The sequence below is a fragment of the Gymnoscopelus microlampas genome, assembly GCF_963454915.1.
Source record: "Gymnoscopelus microlampas genome assembly, chromosome: 4".
In the NCBI taxonomy this organism is placed as follows: Eukaryota; Metazoa; Chordata; class Actinopteri; order Myctophiformes; family Myctophidae; genus Gymnoscopelus; species Gymnoscopelus microlampas.
In genome coordinates this window covers 13,702,741-13,718,620 of record NC_139941.1, presented here as the reverse complement: position 1 = coordinate 13,718,620, position 15,880 = coordinate 13,702,741, and the positions used below count along the sequence as shown (strand labels likewise).

The 15,880-nt window shown below is 42.3% G+C and overlaps 1 protein-coding gene across 1 annotated transcript in view; it reads right to left on the bottom strand.

Moving 5' to 3' along the window:
* Nucleotides 1–15,880, bottom strand: part of LOC311044407 (transmembrane protein 132D) — a gene marked incomplete at both ends in the record, with an annotated part of 261,852 nt that overhangs the window by 26,676 nt on the left and 219,296 nt on the right. The window contains one exon of the mRNA XM_084055959.1: nt 4,625–4,830. Coding sequence (XP_083912085.1) covers nt 4,625–4,830 — 206 coding nt within the window. The remainder of the gene's footprint in view (nt 1–4,624; nt 4,831–15,880) is intronic.

Here is a 15,880-nt window from a genome sequence, read left to right as displayed (position 1 = left end):
GGTGTATTAATTTGAATTCTCATCTCTTTCATGAGGGAGCAGCTTTAGAAAAAGTTGCTATTTACAAAACATATACAAACTCTTAACTTATTACTTGAAATAAGTTAAGAGTGCATCAGTGTGGCAAAAAACATTAATAGCACCAATAGAAGCATACAATAAAACCATTAGGGAAGCAGGTGCCGTGTCCAATGGAGCCATCGAATCAGAGAGTAAACTTTTAACAAACCTAGGCGATATTAGTTCCTTTAAGCTTCCAATCTGTCCGGAAGTGATTCCAAGCTGCAGGGGCAGCGCACATGAAGGCTCTTTGCCAAGTTCGGTTTGAGTTTTAGTACCAAATGAGTAATGGCCATGTCGCTTGAAAGTGCTGTCGATGAGTCATCATGGGCACTTTATTTGTTTCTGGTCATTTCTGGCGTTACCAAGCAACCAAAACCAACCAGGACTTCAAACACAGTGTTAGCTAAAATAATAGATTACCACCACCCTGCCCAGCCCAGGGAGGCTATCCTCATCGGACTACACGGTCCCAAAAAGTCCCCCCCAGCGTGCAGATACCGTTCCCGTCTAGGCGGGATTCGGACTCAGACGCGTTCAATCAATACATAGACAGCAGTAGCCTGGGCCAATCGCACAGATGTCTGAACCATGCGGTTCGTCTCGCACCGAGTGGCGTAGCTATTGTTAGCGACGCATCGCCAGCGGGGTTAAACAACAAAGTTTCACGGCGGTCGGCGAAGGTCTGAATGCTCTTCAATGGAATGGAAATAAATAAATACATACATAAATAAATAAATGAATGAATAACTAAATAAACAAACCGCAGATAAAAACAGACAAATGGAAGAGCCATAAACCAAAGGTTAGGAACACCGCAGAGACAAAATGCCTAATAATCACGTACGCACAAAGAAAACAGCAGATATACAAGCTCACAACACGTCAAGGACGCAACATGTTGGAACTTGTATATATGGCGTTTTCTTCGCGTGACACCACCGTGCGATGAAGTGCAAATGAGCCTTCACTCTCACATTAGGAGACATAAAAACGGCGTGGTTCGAAGAGCAACCGACGCCCCGCGGTGAGCAAGCGTCTCTCTCTCTATCTCTCTCGCCTTCTTTGTCGTGGTCTCTCGTTCTTTCTTCCTAACCACCCACCGTGTTATATATCTGCACCTAACCACATGCGCACACGATCAGACACCATCTCAGGCTGTGAAAACACAGGTGATATTATAGGAATTCTCGTTCCATTTCCCAGAGGCCTCTCTGCCTGGTCCGTGGCGTGTTGTCTGCGTGAGGGTGCATGTCTCATAATAGCGTCTGTGTTTCATTCCCCGAGATGGTGGTTAGGGGAGTGTGTATGTGTGTGTGTGTGTGTGTGTGTGTGTGTGTGTGTGTGTGTGTGTGTGTGTGTGTGTGTGTGTGTGTGTGTGTGTGTGTGTGTGTGTGTGTGTGTCTGTGTGTGTGATGGTGGGAGGCTATCTGGGCAGAAATTGATAGCCCAAATTGAAAAATGGGCCCCGCAGAACGGAATGGAAGGACGGGTAAGATTGGGGAAAGGTTGTGTGACGCACGTAAACACTCACACGCAGTTACACACACGTGCAATGACCCACGCACACACCAAGAACCTAGAAACACGCAGCAAAAGTACATTTAATACACACACATGCATGTTTTGACCCACACACACACACTTCTGGAAGACGAATGCACATACACACACGTGCACGCTACCATACACACACACACACACACACACACACACACACACATGCTCACAACACTTTGCGATGTATTGTGAGCTTGTACTGTAGATCTGCTATTTGTTAACAGCCAGAGTATAAAATAGGGCTCAACATGTGGTTGAATATAAACATAAACGCAAATTGTTGCTGTAAAAATGGGATTTATAAATACTTAACCAATTATTAATTGTATAGCAATTGTATTAACACAAGCAAATAATCTACATTGGACTACATTGGATCGATTGGGAACACCAACATCCATTGCCTGACAGTGACGACATACACACATCGTTGTTGTCGGGCAGAAATCTCTTATCTCACATTTTTAAACTTGTTGCGTTTTTTTCGTAAATGAACTCCCTACTTGACCATACCACAGCCTCACACAAAAGCATCAAAAGAAGCAGATCCACAAGCTCAAAACATGGCGCGAAGCGATGCGCTTTGAGCTTGTAGATCTGCTACTTTTACTAGTTTTGAATTCGAATCCTGAAAAGTTACGTTTGGGACATGAGGTTTCCACCCGACAGAGACAACATACAGCATTCTTCTATAGGGATGAGGCTCATTAAACACAAGCAGGAATCCTGCAGCGTGCATCAATACCCACTGTGTGTGTGTGTGTGTGTGTGTGTGTGTGTGTGTGTGTGTGTGTGTGTGTGTGTGTGTGTGTGTGTGTGTGTGTGTGTGTGTGTGTGTGTGTGTGTGTGTGTGTGTGTGTGTGTGGCGTCACAAACGTGCCGTGACAGGATTGTCATCATTTCCGAAACGCACGTGTCCTTTATACACAGAGTGTATCACTTCCTCCACTCGCTTGCATGCCCCCAATCACACTTACACACAAATACACACACACACACACACACACACACACACACACAGCAGACAATGGAATTGAGTAGGTGTGTGTGTGCGCGCCTATGCGTGTGCGTACAAGTGTGTGTGTGTGTGTGTGTGTGTGTGTGTGTGTGTGTGTGTGTGTGTGTGTGTGTGTGTGTGTGTGTGTGTGTGTGTGTGTGTGTGTGTGTGTGTGTGTGTGTGTGTGTGTGTGTGTGTGTGTGTGTGTGTGTGTGTGTGTAATGGATGATCCATTCAGAGGCAGTAATGCTGCAGTTGTAATGGCTGTCATCAGTAAAGGCTGGTAGGCCTTGACCTCAGAGGAAATAATGCTCTGCCTTTGGGAGCGTACGGACTATTCTATACAACGCTCTGTCACTGACCACAACTTGCTATCCTTCTGAGGACATTTGGTTCTCACAAAGATAGCGCGCGCACACACACACACACACACACACACACACACACACACACACACACACACACACACACACACACACACACACACACACACACACACACACACACACACACACACACACACACACACACACGAATAATGGAGAGGTTCACTAGCTTAACTTTACACCATTCCATGACGGTGCTTGGTAGCGAGTTTGTGACACGTTGATAGCCTGTAGATCAGTACTTGTCGCTAAAATTCTCTAAAACTTTAGCTAACATTAGGAGTAAATGATGCACGACAGTGCGATAGTAAAACAAGATGACATTCTGACTTTTGCCACTTCTACTTTTCCATTCTCTCTCTCTCTCTCTCTCTCTCTCTCTCTCTCTCTCTCTCTCTCTCTCTCTCTCTCTCATTGGCTGACCAGTTCAAAGCGATGCTGAACTAGAACCATGGGTTGCATAGCTACCTGACCATGATATAAGTACAGAAATACTGTCCATATTCTATACCCAGTAAGTGAGGAACCGTAAGTGATTCCTTTCACTCTCATTGCATGGCGACACAGGTCTCCAAATCACACTTTAATCACATGAACAAAATGTAAAAAAGCTGATTATGCCTATACAGTATCTATCTATCTAAATACAAGTACAGTAGCACTTTTAGGATAGGTGACCATACTGTAGAGATTCCCTTATGATCATGAGCCAAAGAACCACTTTGAGAATATACAAATCCAATAAACTTTTGGTTGAATTTGTGTAATCTCAGAGTTACAAGGCTTTTACTGTATACACTGCGATTGGTGATATATGATATTCAGTAAATGTTCCTTTCCCATCACAGACTAGTAATTGTATCACCACTGACAGCTCAAAAGTCAAACTCATCAACAACCCAAGGGGAAAAAGTTACTAACTTAATAACCACATTAAACGCAATTCTGGTGTAATTTCTCTCTCCCTCCTTGTCTTCAGAGCACCTCTACTCACCGCGACAATATAAGCTCAGCTGAGTAAATGTCTGTATTCATTTAAGATATAAGAGTATAGCACTTTTTTCCATGTGTTCGACATGTGTTCAACATATTCGCGACATGTTTTCAATCATTGGCTGTCCTTTAAGCCAATGGGGATACCAGGCGCACGGATACGCGAGACCCGCATACGTGCTCTTTAAAATAGGACTGAATCTAAAAGTGCGTGTGTGCGTACAGTACAATGCGTGTGTGCGAAAATTATCTGGTGTAGATCGGCCGTTATGTAACAAACAACATGTGTGTAACAGCAGCAATATCACTGCAACAATACACATTAAGAGGGTGTAAGCTATACATTTTTGTTTTGTGATCATTTGTTAAAAACTTGATCACCCTGGCAGTGAGAATGTGTTGGTCTCACAGCTCATCACTTCATGCCACAAATAATTTTGAATATTATTTTTACATAAATCTCGTCTTCTAGGGGCCCCTGGCACAAAACATTTTCAGATGTTCCGCGGCCAAATACATATAAATTTGGGGGTCCTTGGCACTGCTCAACTGCTCTGCTCAGTCCTGTTTAAACATGAAGCAAACAAATAAAAAACAAACAAATACTCTTAAAAGTCATTAATGTAACCTCTTGTTGGTGACGATGGGGACCCTCCACCCTTTGACCTGGCTGAGCTCCGTGTCGGACACGTCGATCTGCAGGGGCAGCCGGGGCACCCACACCGTCAGGCGCAGCTGGCCGCGCAGGTGCAGGTAGGTGAAGTTCACCGCCAGCGACTGGCGACCGCGCATCTCCTTACCGTTCACCAGCACCTGGTCACAGGAGGGAGAGACCTGGAGGAGAGAGAGAGAGAGAGAGAGAGAGAGAGAGAGAGAGAGATGTTTAAAGCTACAATCCATACCTGTACGTTTCATGTCCTCTTCCGATGTAGTCTCGGCGTAGCCAGACAATTATTCCACACTATCTTCGAATGCTATATCATTGCTCTTATGTACGTTTATTCATATTTAACTTTTTCGAGTTTTTTTTTCGTAATTTAATCCTGCAGCGTGCATCAATACCCTAGAAACACACCCTACTTTATCATTAATTATCATGGTGATTGAAGGAAGACTTCAAACTAGCGACTAGAAGCACAGTTTTATGACAATGTTTATTAAAATCAAGTGTAAAGTTGAAAACCCATCCGTTTGAATAGAGCCTAATTGCTTCTGCAACCAGTGGGGGTGAAACAGTGAGACTACAGGCCATTCATATGAACTGTTACACTTCCTATATAGCCTCAATTTACAAGCCGGATACTAGCCCCCTGGTTGCAAAGTATAAATCAGGCTTGAGACAGAGACAGAAACAGAATCATTCCTTTGTACATGAAGAATCAGAACAGTTGGAACGGTGTGAGGTTTTAGATGGAATTGTCTAAATGTCAAGCGAGAGACAGAGACAGAGAACAGAGAGAGAGAGAGAGAGAGAGAGAGAGAGAGAGAGAGAGAGAGAGAGAGAGAGAGAGAGAGAGAGAGAGAGCAATTCATTCATTGCAATGCTGGATGGGTAGAAGGTTTTGAGAGTGATTTGGGACAGAGACGGCAAAATGTCAAGCACTTTGAGCGTGTGTGTGTGTGAGTGAGAGAGAGAGAGAGAGAGAGAGAGAGAGAGAGAGAGAGAGAGAGAGAGAGAGAGAGAGAGAGAGACATACACACAGACAGACAGACAGACAGACAGACAGACAGAGATACGGAGAGACCTGTGGATTATTAAAGTTCAGGAGATTCGCTTTTTGCTGCAGGTGACTGTGTGTCTGAGTGACATACCTCTGATGCAATCACTGCGTTCCATTTAGTCTACAACCAATACAGCCAATACATCATCAATCACCATTATCTTGAATCTTGAAACGATAAGCCCTTCCATTGATAAAAGTTGATGTTGAGGGATCACAAAGATTCCTATGATCGGCCGGACTCTAAAGATGCCACAACCGATATCCATCACTCTACTGGCGGAGCTGACATCGCTTTCATTATCACCATATGCATTTAACCGTTTCATGTACCAGGGACGAAGACAAAAACAATGACATGCCTTAACCCTTTAAAATCGGGAAAGAATATGTGTCATTTTAAGTTTTTCTGAAAACTCTTAGGATTTAGAACAGTGGTTTGTACAACTTCTATTTTTTGAATCATTTTGAAAAACCTTGAAAGTGTTAATTTAGATTAAGAGCGCAAATCATCTCTTCTGGGGGTCCCTGGCACAAGACAATTTTCAAATACATATACATTTGGGGGTCCTTGCATGAAAACGTTTGAGAACAACTGATTTAGAAGGCATTTTAGAATCGGCCTCAGGTCTATAATGGGTTAAACATCACAAATGTGCGTAGGCATAACAGAAAGATGAAAAAATAAATGTTACAGTTGTATTTCAGCGAGCAGACAGGGCCGTCACAGACATTCTGCCAACCATAACAACAGAGATGGGTCAGGGGGGGGAACAGCAAGGTGTCAGTCCCATTTCCAGCCCTCTCTCCACTCTGAGCCTGTGACTGATTGTCTTGGCGTTTCGAACAATTCCTCCCACGTTACCTTCGGTTGTTTAGCCCATTCCATCCGGGAACGCATCTCTGTCATTTTTAGATTTCTTTGGCTATTCAAAAATATCAGATCTGCTATTTTTGAAAAATCATGAAAATGTGTGCAAATCTTTGAATATATAGTTTTTTAAAGTGAACATTTATAAAAAAATTTTGTTCCAGGGACCTCCAGAAGCAAAGATTTGAGTTACAAATGTTCGCTTTAATTATATATGTATTATTCAAAGATTTGCACAAATGTTCAAGATTTTTCAAAAATAGCAGCTCGGTGCACCGACTCGGTGCCGCGCTATGAGCTTGTAGATCTGCTATTTTTGAATAGCCAAATAAATCTAAAATGACACAGATGCGTTCCCGGATTGAATGGGTTAAAACCGGCAGAGGACTGATGATGAGATGCAGTGGTGGACAAAGTAATCAACACCAGTACTTGACGCAAAGTATAGATACTCCTGGTCAAGTGTTACTCAATTACAATTGATGTTCTATAATTGTTTAACTCATAATGTAGCCTAAACTTTTCCCTTCCTAGATCGGCTGTCCAGTAAACACGTGTGTGGAAATCTGTTTTGAGAGCTTCATGGTTTGGACTGTCAGTTTATCTAATGAAGCACACCATGAAATTAAGCAAATAAAAGACAATGTTAAAGCAAAACTTTAAGAGGGGAGACAGTGTAAGACAGACAGGCAATAGAAAAGCTGAGAGGGAGACAGTGTATAGGCGAGACTGACCATAGGAAAGCTGAGAGGGAGACAGTGTAGGCAAGACAGGCAGTAGAGAAGCTGAGAGGGAAACGGTTTAGGAGATACAAACAGTATAGGAAAGCTGGGAGGGGAGACCGTATAGGTGAGACAGGCAGTGGGAAAGCTGAGAGGGAGACAGCGTAGCTGAGACAGACAGTAGGAAAGCTGAGGAGACAGTGTAGGGGAGACTATGGGCTTTATTTCTGGCCAAAGTTCCTATACCCACTATTTGAGGATTTAGCATTGCGCTAAGGGGCGTTCCCGTGCAAAAGTTGCTATCTTGGGACACCAGCCTTATCCCTAAAACACCTGCGCTACCCGTTACATTATGCATAGGTGTGGTTTGGGCGTTACAATATTAAAACCAATCACTGTGCCAGATGCCATTGCCTTTAAGAGAAAACTGCACAAGCCATAATCCCCAGTGCAATCTTATGCCCTCTCCCTCTGCCCATGGAAGAGCGACGTTGCCTTGGAATACATTATATTTGATTATCAGAATTATCACTCACACATTGCTGGTTATAGAGAACTTTAAATTACAGCAATCTGCTTGTGTTCTGGATTATTTAAACAAAATGGTGTGGTGTGGTTGTAGCGTACGCAGATCAAACATTGTATTTGTCTTTGATAAGCTTAACTGGCTACTGAAAACACAATTTATTGACACAAGGAATTAACAGTCACACTTTTGTGGATTACAGTAAAATTGTAATGACAATCACATTCACAATCACTTAATTCCGAAGTGAACTCTGCAGCCGCACTGAGGCGCTCAGCTGTAACATCGGACATTACCCAACGTTTGTGTGTGGGCAAGATGGCAATTTTAGGGAAATCGCAACAACACCGTCACACCATATAGCGTATACGTGAAGTATAGTGGGTATAGCGAGTAGTGCGGCCCTAAGATACCGTTTAGGGACAGTGCCAGCTGCCTTGCCCGTAATTCATGGGTAGAGGGTAAGGCTAATGGGTAAGGCTTTGCCTTTGGCTTTTATATAATAAACAAGGTTGTTTCTGTTATTTTCAGTTCAGAAGAACCTGCAGCGTCAACTTGATTATTTTCGCTCCTCTCCTCCTTTCCTTCTATTTCACTCATCCCTCCCTCTCATTACTTTTCAATATGTTTTCGTTTCCACCCTTATTCTTTCTTGTTATCCCTTCAGCATGCTCTCATTCCCCCTGTCTCTACCCTACACTTACACTCTTCCTTTTAGACGCTTTTTTTCTTTTTCACTCTGTTGCTTTACACATTCTACCTCTGCTTAGTATCACTCACATTTTACAACCAACATCGCTCTCCATTTTTCACACAAACACACTCGCACGCACACAACGCAGGCGTGCGTTTGGATTACTACACTTGTGGGGACATCCAACACATTTTAGTACGGCATTTTATAATTAGCATTTTTACCCTTTTTGGCCATTTTTACCCTAGTCCTGATGCCTGAGTTATACTTAGTTGCGAGCCGGCAATTCCTCTGAAAATAGCCGATCTAAAAGCTCACAACACGCTGCAGCGTGGCGCGTTGTGGGTTTGTAGATCGATTTTTTTTTTCAAACTTACCGTTTGGATTTACATTTATGTCTGCACCTTTTTTGGATGATTTGCATTTGTTGGACAACCTCCCCGTTTTGCCCTGCATGCCTCACCTTCCCATAAGCCTTTGTTTGTTTAGTAAATTACTGGATTAAATGACCTGTTCTGTTGGGTCCCCTCTACTGACACACATGACACATTTTCAAAAATAAATGTGCGTGCGTGCGTGCGTGCGTGCGTGCGTGCATGCGTGCGTGAGAGTAGCAGTAATTTATACAGCTGTAAGCCAATGTATTTTCACACACTTCTCCCTTTAATGTTCTCACCAGAATGTTGCTGTGATTTGAATACAAACCCAGACAGTTTCTCCCGGAGTCAGAACTTTCAAATACTGGTGTAAGAAATGTGCCTCACTATCACTATGTTTATTGTGGCTCAATAAATGTTCTAAACTGTCCAAAAAGGTCTATGTTTCTGCGTGGGAGCTGCACCATGGCCAACCAACAGATGACACAGTTGCACAGTAAAAACCCTACATGCTTCTTTGAGCGATGAATAGTGAAAAATGACATCTACAAGCTCACAATGCATCACATTGTGACGTATGCTTCCGTTTTTAATAACCATGTCATTCTTTTTTTATCACTGGTGTGTCCTAGAGTAGACAATCATTATATCGTTCAAACTATGGAGGGAGAGAGGGATGAATTGAGTGGAAGGAAGGAAGGATGGGGGGTAGAGTGAGGGATGGAATAAAAGAGGCATGAAAGGAAATGAAATCAAAAGGGGAAAAAAGAGATTTAAAGCGTTTGAATTATAAGCGGAACGGGATAAGAGAAACTGGAATGCTACAGAGAGAGGGGGTGGAGTTGTAAAGAGAGAGGTAGAAAGCTAGGCAGACAGTGAGAGAGAGAGAGACAGAGGGGGGGGGTAGAGATAGAGGTAGGGAGAGAGAGGAAAAAAAGAGTCATAGATGAGGAGTGCAGAGAGAGATGGAAAGAGCGAATGACTGAGAGACCGAGAGAGAGAGAGAGAGAGAGAGAGAGAGAGAGAGAGAGAGAGAGAGAGAGAGAGAGAAATGGAAAGAGTGAATGACTGAGAGACCGAGAGAGAGAGAGAGAGAGAGGGGAGTGAGTGTACATGAGAGATGTTGGTGTGTCTGTGTGTGTGAGAAAGATAAAGTGCGTGTTACATGTAGAGGCAACGTACTGCATGTGTATCGATTTTATTCCCTGTGTATGTGTGCGTCACTGCGTCTGTGCATGTGCGTGAGTGAGGGATTGCATATGTGCTCGTACACGTGACACAAGTGTGCGTCAATGTGTGTGCATATATACTGTAATTTGCAAGGAGCAATTATCGACGACCAAAACTACACAACATTCATTGGCAGAACATGTCTGTCCATTTAACTCCTACACATCCCTTCACACTGGATGTTAACATACAAGCTTCCATTACCCTGCCTCCCCCTCTCTCTCCCTCTCATCTCTTTTCACCTTCGGCTATATTACCTCTGCCTTTCATTGTTTGTTCTTTTAACTCAGTTCCCCCTCTTCGCCTTTCTAAATTGTTCCACAGAAACTCAACCCACTGTTTGTTTGCACTACGCCGTCTCCCTCTCCGCTTTTCTATTCTCTTGTCTCTCCTACGCTCTCTCTCCCCTCTCAGCTTTCTACCGTCTGTCTCTCCTATGTCTGTCTCCCTCTCAGCTTCCCCTCTGTAGGTCTCTCCTACACTGTCTCCATGAGATTTCCTACTGTCTGCCTCTCGTACGCTGTCTCCCTCTCAGCTTTCCTACCGCGTCTCTCTCCAATGGCATCTCCCTCTCAGCTTTCATATGCCGTCTGTCCCTCCTGCGCTGGATAACTGTGTGGGAGTTTCTGGCACGGCACTAAATTGGTTTGCATCCTAGGAAAGGGACTACTTTGTGTCTATAGGTAATTACACATCTGAGCGGACAGAAATGACATGCAGAGTTCCCCAAGGCTCCATCCTGGGCCCTCTTCTGTTCAAATGCTCCCGCTGGCTCAGATTATGGAAAACAACAGCATATGTTACCATAATTATGCAATTCAATCCATTGAACGAATCAACGATTGGATGTGCCAGAATGTTCTTCAATTCAACAAAGAGGGGACCGAAGTGACTGTTTTTTGGAGCCAAAAAAAGAAAGATTAATAGTCATCTCTCAGCTTCAATTGGTAATGTTAAAAACAACAACCCATGCGGGAAATCTTGCCGCAGTCATGGACTCGGACCTGAATTTCAAGAGACAGATTAAGACAATCACGAAGTGAGCCGACTGTCACTCTAAGAATATATATTGTCTCTGTCGGGTGGACAGCTCATACGTCCAATACTGTTACTTCTCAGGATTCAAATCTGCTACTTTTAATACTTTTGTGTGATGCTAGTAGTATGATCAAGTAGGGCATTAATTTACGAAAATACACAAAAAGTTAGAATATGGAGATTCTGCCCGACAGCGACGATATCAAGGATTAAAGGGCTTATGTCTCAGCAGGATTTGGAAAAAAACGTGCATTCATCTTCAGTAGGCTCGACTACTGTAACGTTTCTGATCTGGTGTACATCATGAACCATCCAGACTTCTCAGGTCATCTGGGACAGGTCTGTCCCCAGAGTCACAACTATAAAGGTGGAGAAGCAGCGTTCACATTTTATGCACCACATACAGTATCTGGAACAAAAGGTCTTTTTAAATCAAAGCCGTAGACTTTTCTGTTTGCCTCCGTCTTACGTTGAGGGCTTTTGATTAATCTCTTGTGCTGCGCTGTAATTTTCATCTACTTTATTTGGGCTTATTCTTCTTCTGTTCTCAACTTTTTTTAATAACTATTTTAATTGCATTCAAATGTCCCTCTAAGTGTTTCTCTTTGGTACATATTGTGTTTCATTTGTCTTCTGCCTCTCTGCTATTTACCTGCCTTGTTCCACTGCTATTTTTAACCATGCAGCCATGCACCTTACATTCATACGCCTGATGTATTTCACACTGCTCATATTGATATGTAACCTGTTTTTCTGTTTCTTTTATCATCTATTTCTTTCCACCTTTCTTGGAATTGCAATGGTGGAGCTTGTATGACAAAACATTTCACCCACTTTTTACACCTGTAAACCTGTGATATGACAATAAAGTTGAGTGTTCTTAATTTTGTGTAAAGCAGTTTTGTTTTGGAAATGCGCTGTGGGTGGGTTATAACATCAAAACCATACATTTTATGTCAGAGTTATATTAGACAATACCTGCATCAGTAATTCTTTATACTTAAACCCTGTATTGCAAACCAAAATGAAAAACAAAACTATTGCTTTTGCAATAAAAATAAAATCAAACCAATTCCTTTAACCCATTAAGGCCTGAGTCCGACTCTTAAAATGTTTTCTAAATCCTAACAGTTTTTTTTTTTCACGATTTGTCAAAAATAGCAGATCTACAAGCTCATAGCGCGGCACTTGGTGCCGCGCTATGAGCTTGTATATCTGCTATTTTTTAATAGCCAATGAAATCTAAAGTGACACAGATGCGTTCCAGGTATCAATGGGTTAAAGTTCAAAGAGTGATTCAAATGAACATATTGTATATTCCAAAGTAATCCAGTAATATCCAAAAAATACTGAAAATCGTCTGTCAGTCCAAAAATCAAGTAGTCCTCAAAGTCCAAAAAGAAAATAGCAATGCTGCATAAAGATTATATTCCTCTCACCCAACCTCTAGATCAGGAGGGTCCAGATGATTCCTTTGTTCCTTTAATATGTTTCAGTTCATAATATTCACCATCAGAATGTGTTCTTCATTTCGACCAAGCTTCCCTAATTCAGGTCTATACGGCCACAATATTCAACAGTTTAAAGTTCTAATTTGATTACAATGTAGGCTTTAAAGAGTCTCTTTGTCAAACCACACCAAACACCAATTCACACCCAAAATGGAACCCCCATAGTTTCTTCTTCTTTGTGCAGTTTTATGGTTTATGGTTGGCATCCATATACTGCCCCAAGGAACCCCCATAGCCTCACTTCCTGTAACTTGTATAGCTGTTCCTGGTACCTCACTTCCTGGAACTTTTCTACCATCACTTCCTGGAACTTTTACTACATGTGCTGCTTTTCCCCTACAGGTCCCCCTATGAAATAAACCGGACAACAGAATAAATAATAATAAATGATATCTTCATCAAAACAGCACAGTTTTTCCATACACTACATTTAGGTAAATATTTGTGTCCAATATATTCCCTTTGTTATCTCCAAGTAGGCCTAGGTTATGTGTTTTTCAATACCCATGCATGCCAGGAAATATTCACACATTTATGTGGCAGTGTCACATGGTCCATGTCTCTGCTTTTGATATCCCCCTTCTAGTCATATCGTTTGATATTTATGTATGTCTGATCAGATCAGAATTTAAATATCTAATACATAATGTATGTCCACCATATTAAGCCTGAATGGTATCCCTATTTTGGCTAATAAAAAAAAACATCATCAATGTGTCAAAATGTATCAAAACGTTTCATTTATTTTCATTCTTCATTTAAAAAAAATGGCTACAGGCCTATATTTGTCATATGAAAAAGTCTATGGGGCTTAAGTGGTTAAGAATGTGTCCACCCTGTTTCTTTGCTTGTTTGTTTTACAAATCAAACCCTATTTGCAAATAAACATGCCTTGCGTTGCCTTGCCTTTCATGGTCTCCCTCTCAGCTGTCTGTCCTACACCGTCCGTCCGTCCGTCCGTCCGTCCCTCTCCCTCTCCCTCTCTCCCTCTCTCTCTCTCTCTCTCTCTCTCTCTGAGACCTGACTTGACGCTTGTTAACATCAAAGGGAGGCTGTCACTGCCTCAAACTATTTTCCCCCAATCTTATCCCCCCCCAGGTAAGTCGGTGTGAAAAATATACATGGAGTGTATAGCAGGCGTAGTATCCAATAAAGGCATGACAAGTTACGGGGTAGGAAGCCGACCCAATGCACGAGAGCTTTTTTAACTTGGCCTATATACAATATCCACATTGTGGACTGACACACCGTACGTCCCAGTTACTATGTACACAATAAAATCCTGAGCGTCAATTTAACTCTGAGAGTGAACAAATGTAAGCAACACTCTCTTATTGTTGCAAATGCATACATTAACACTTAAGATGTTATCTAAATAACCTTTTAAGGCAATGTCCTGGTAGCTCACTCGGTAGAGCACTCGCCTTCCAACCACAAGGTCATGAGTTTGATCCCGGGCACCTCCAACGGCTTGGGTGTGGCAAGTTGTGCGGTAAGTACTGGGAGCTGATGGTAGGTGTTGCACTCCACCTCAGCAATCCATCTCCCAGGGGCATTGCACCTCAGGGATAGCCTCTGACTGACACCGACAATAGGCCTCTCCGACCTATTTACTTATTACACACAACTGCACTCTCGAACAAGAAAGCTGTTCAGTAATAATAGTATGTGCACGCACACACAGAGCACATTCTTCCTGTCTGTCTATTTTATGTGGACAAAATGCCGGGGAATGGGCAAAATTGCAAACTCACAATTTGTGAGTTTTTGGTTGCTTGAATATGTGCCACTTCTTGCAAATATACCCGGAGGGCCTGTTTAATAAATAACACGGGCACAGCATAAATCCAGCTTAAATGTCTTGCAACAGCGAGTCAGTATTCCTGAAATGGTGATAAGAATGCTTGATTGTCATGTTGATTTTGAGGTACTGTACACCGTACATATCATGACATTTTAAATCTTCCAGGCATGTCACCAAAAGATCATGAAATTAATCCTATAAGGGAAACTACTCACTAAACCGTGTTGTATGTGTTAAGCCCTAAGGCAAAAGATGGATTTATGCAACACTGTTGTGATAGAATCATATCCCAAAAGATCTAAAGCCTGATTTATACCCGTGTTGTATGGCGGTGACACATGCCCAAAATTGGCAATATAGCTGTTTAGTTTTTTCACGTGACATTGTCGTACGATGAAGCATAAATTAGGCATAGCATTCTGAAACCAGAGACGCCTTTTGAAAGAATCGAAAGACATTTAATTGCAAACACTAAACAGTCTAAAACTGTCCACTACACTTCAAACACGCACAACCAATCTGCCGTCTTTTTTTATTTGCAGACAGTGCAGTTTGTCGAGTGGGATTTGGATGACAACAGCTGGCTTCAAACATTCAGACTGTTTATGTCTCTGCAATTTTGTCCCACAAATGTACAGGATAGATATACAAGGTTTGAGCAGGACACAGGACATACATTATCGTCTCTGTAGGGTGGAAACCTCATATGTCCAAAACAGTTAATTTTCAGGATTCAACGTCAAAAAGATCAAAAGCAGCAGATACACATGCTCAAAACGCGGTGCGAAGCAACACGTTTCGAGCTTGTGGATCTGCTACTTTTGATGCTGTTGTGTGACGCTGTGTGAGCAAGTAGGGCGTTAATTTACCAAAAAACACCAAAAGTTAAAATATGGAGATAAGTGGTTTCTGCCCGACACCAACGATATACTGCATAGGTTTGTTCTGTGAGGGATTTTGATATGCATGATTTAAACAAAATGCAACGAAGGCTGCTGCACTGCAAAGTCCTTAGAGACCGCTTTTGCACATTCTAAGGCCCTGTTCAGACTGCCAGTCCACATCGAGCCCAAATCTGATTTGTGGCCCATACCAGATTGGCGTCGCATTGTTTTTATGCAGTCGGAACAGCAAAGAAACACAATCATGGAAACTGATTTTTGCAAATCAGATTTGAATCAAATTCCTCGAGCCTTGTTCAGAACGCATAAAATCAATCTTACTTCAATCTGGATGGGAAATCAGATTTGGGCTGCTAGTCTGAAGAGGCACACTAACCCTGGCATTTATTTTGGGCAAATGTTCAAAAATGTGTCACGTCTGAAAGTGGAGTGCATTATTAATAAACTACATAGTCAATGCTCGTCTCTAGGGCATTAGCTAGGAACCT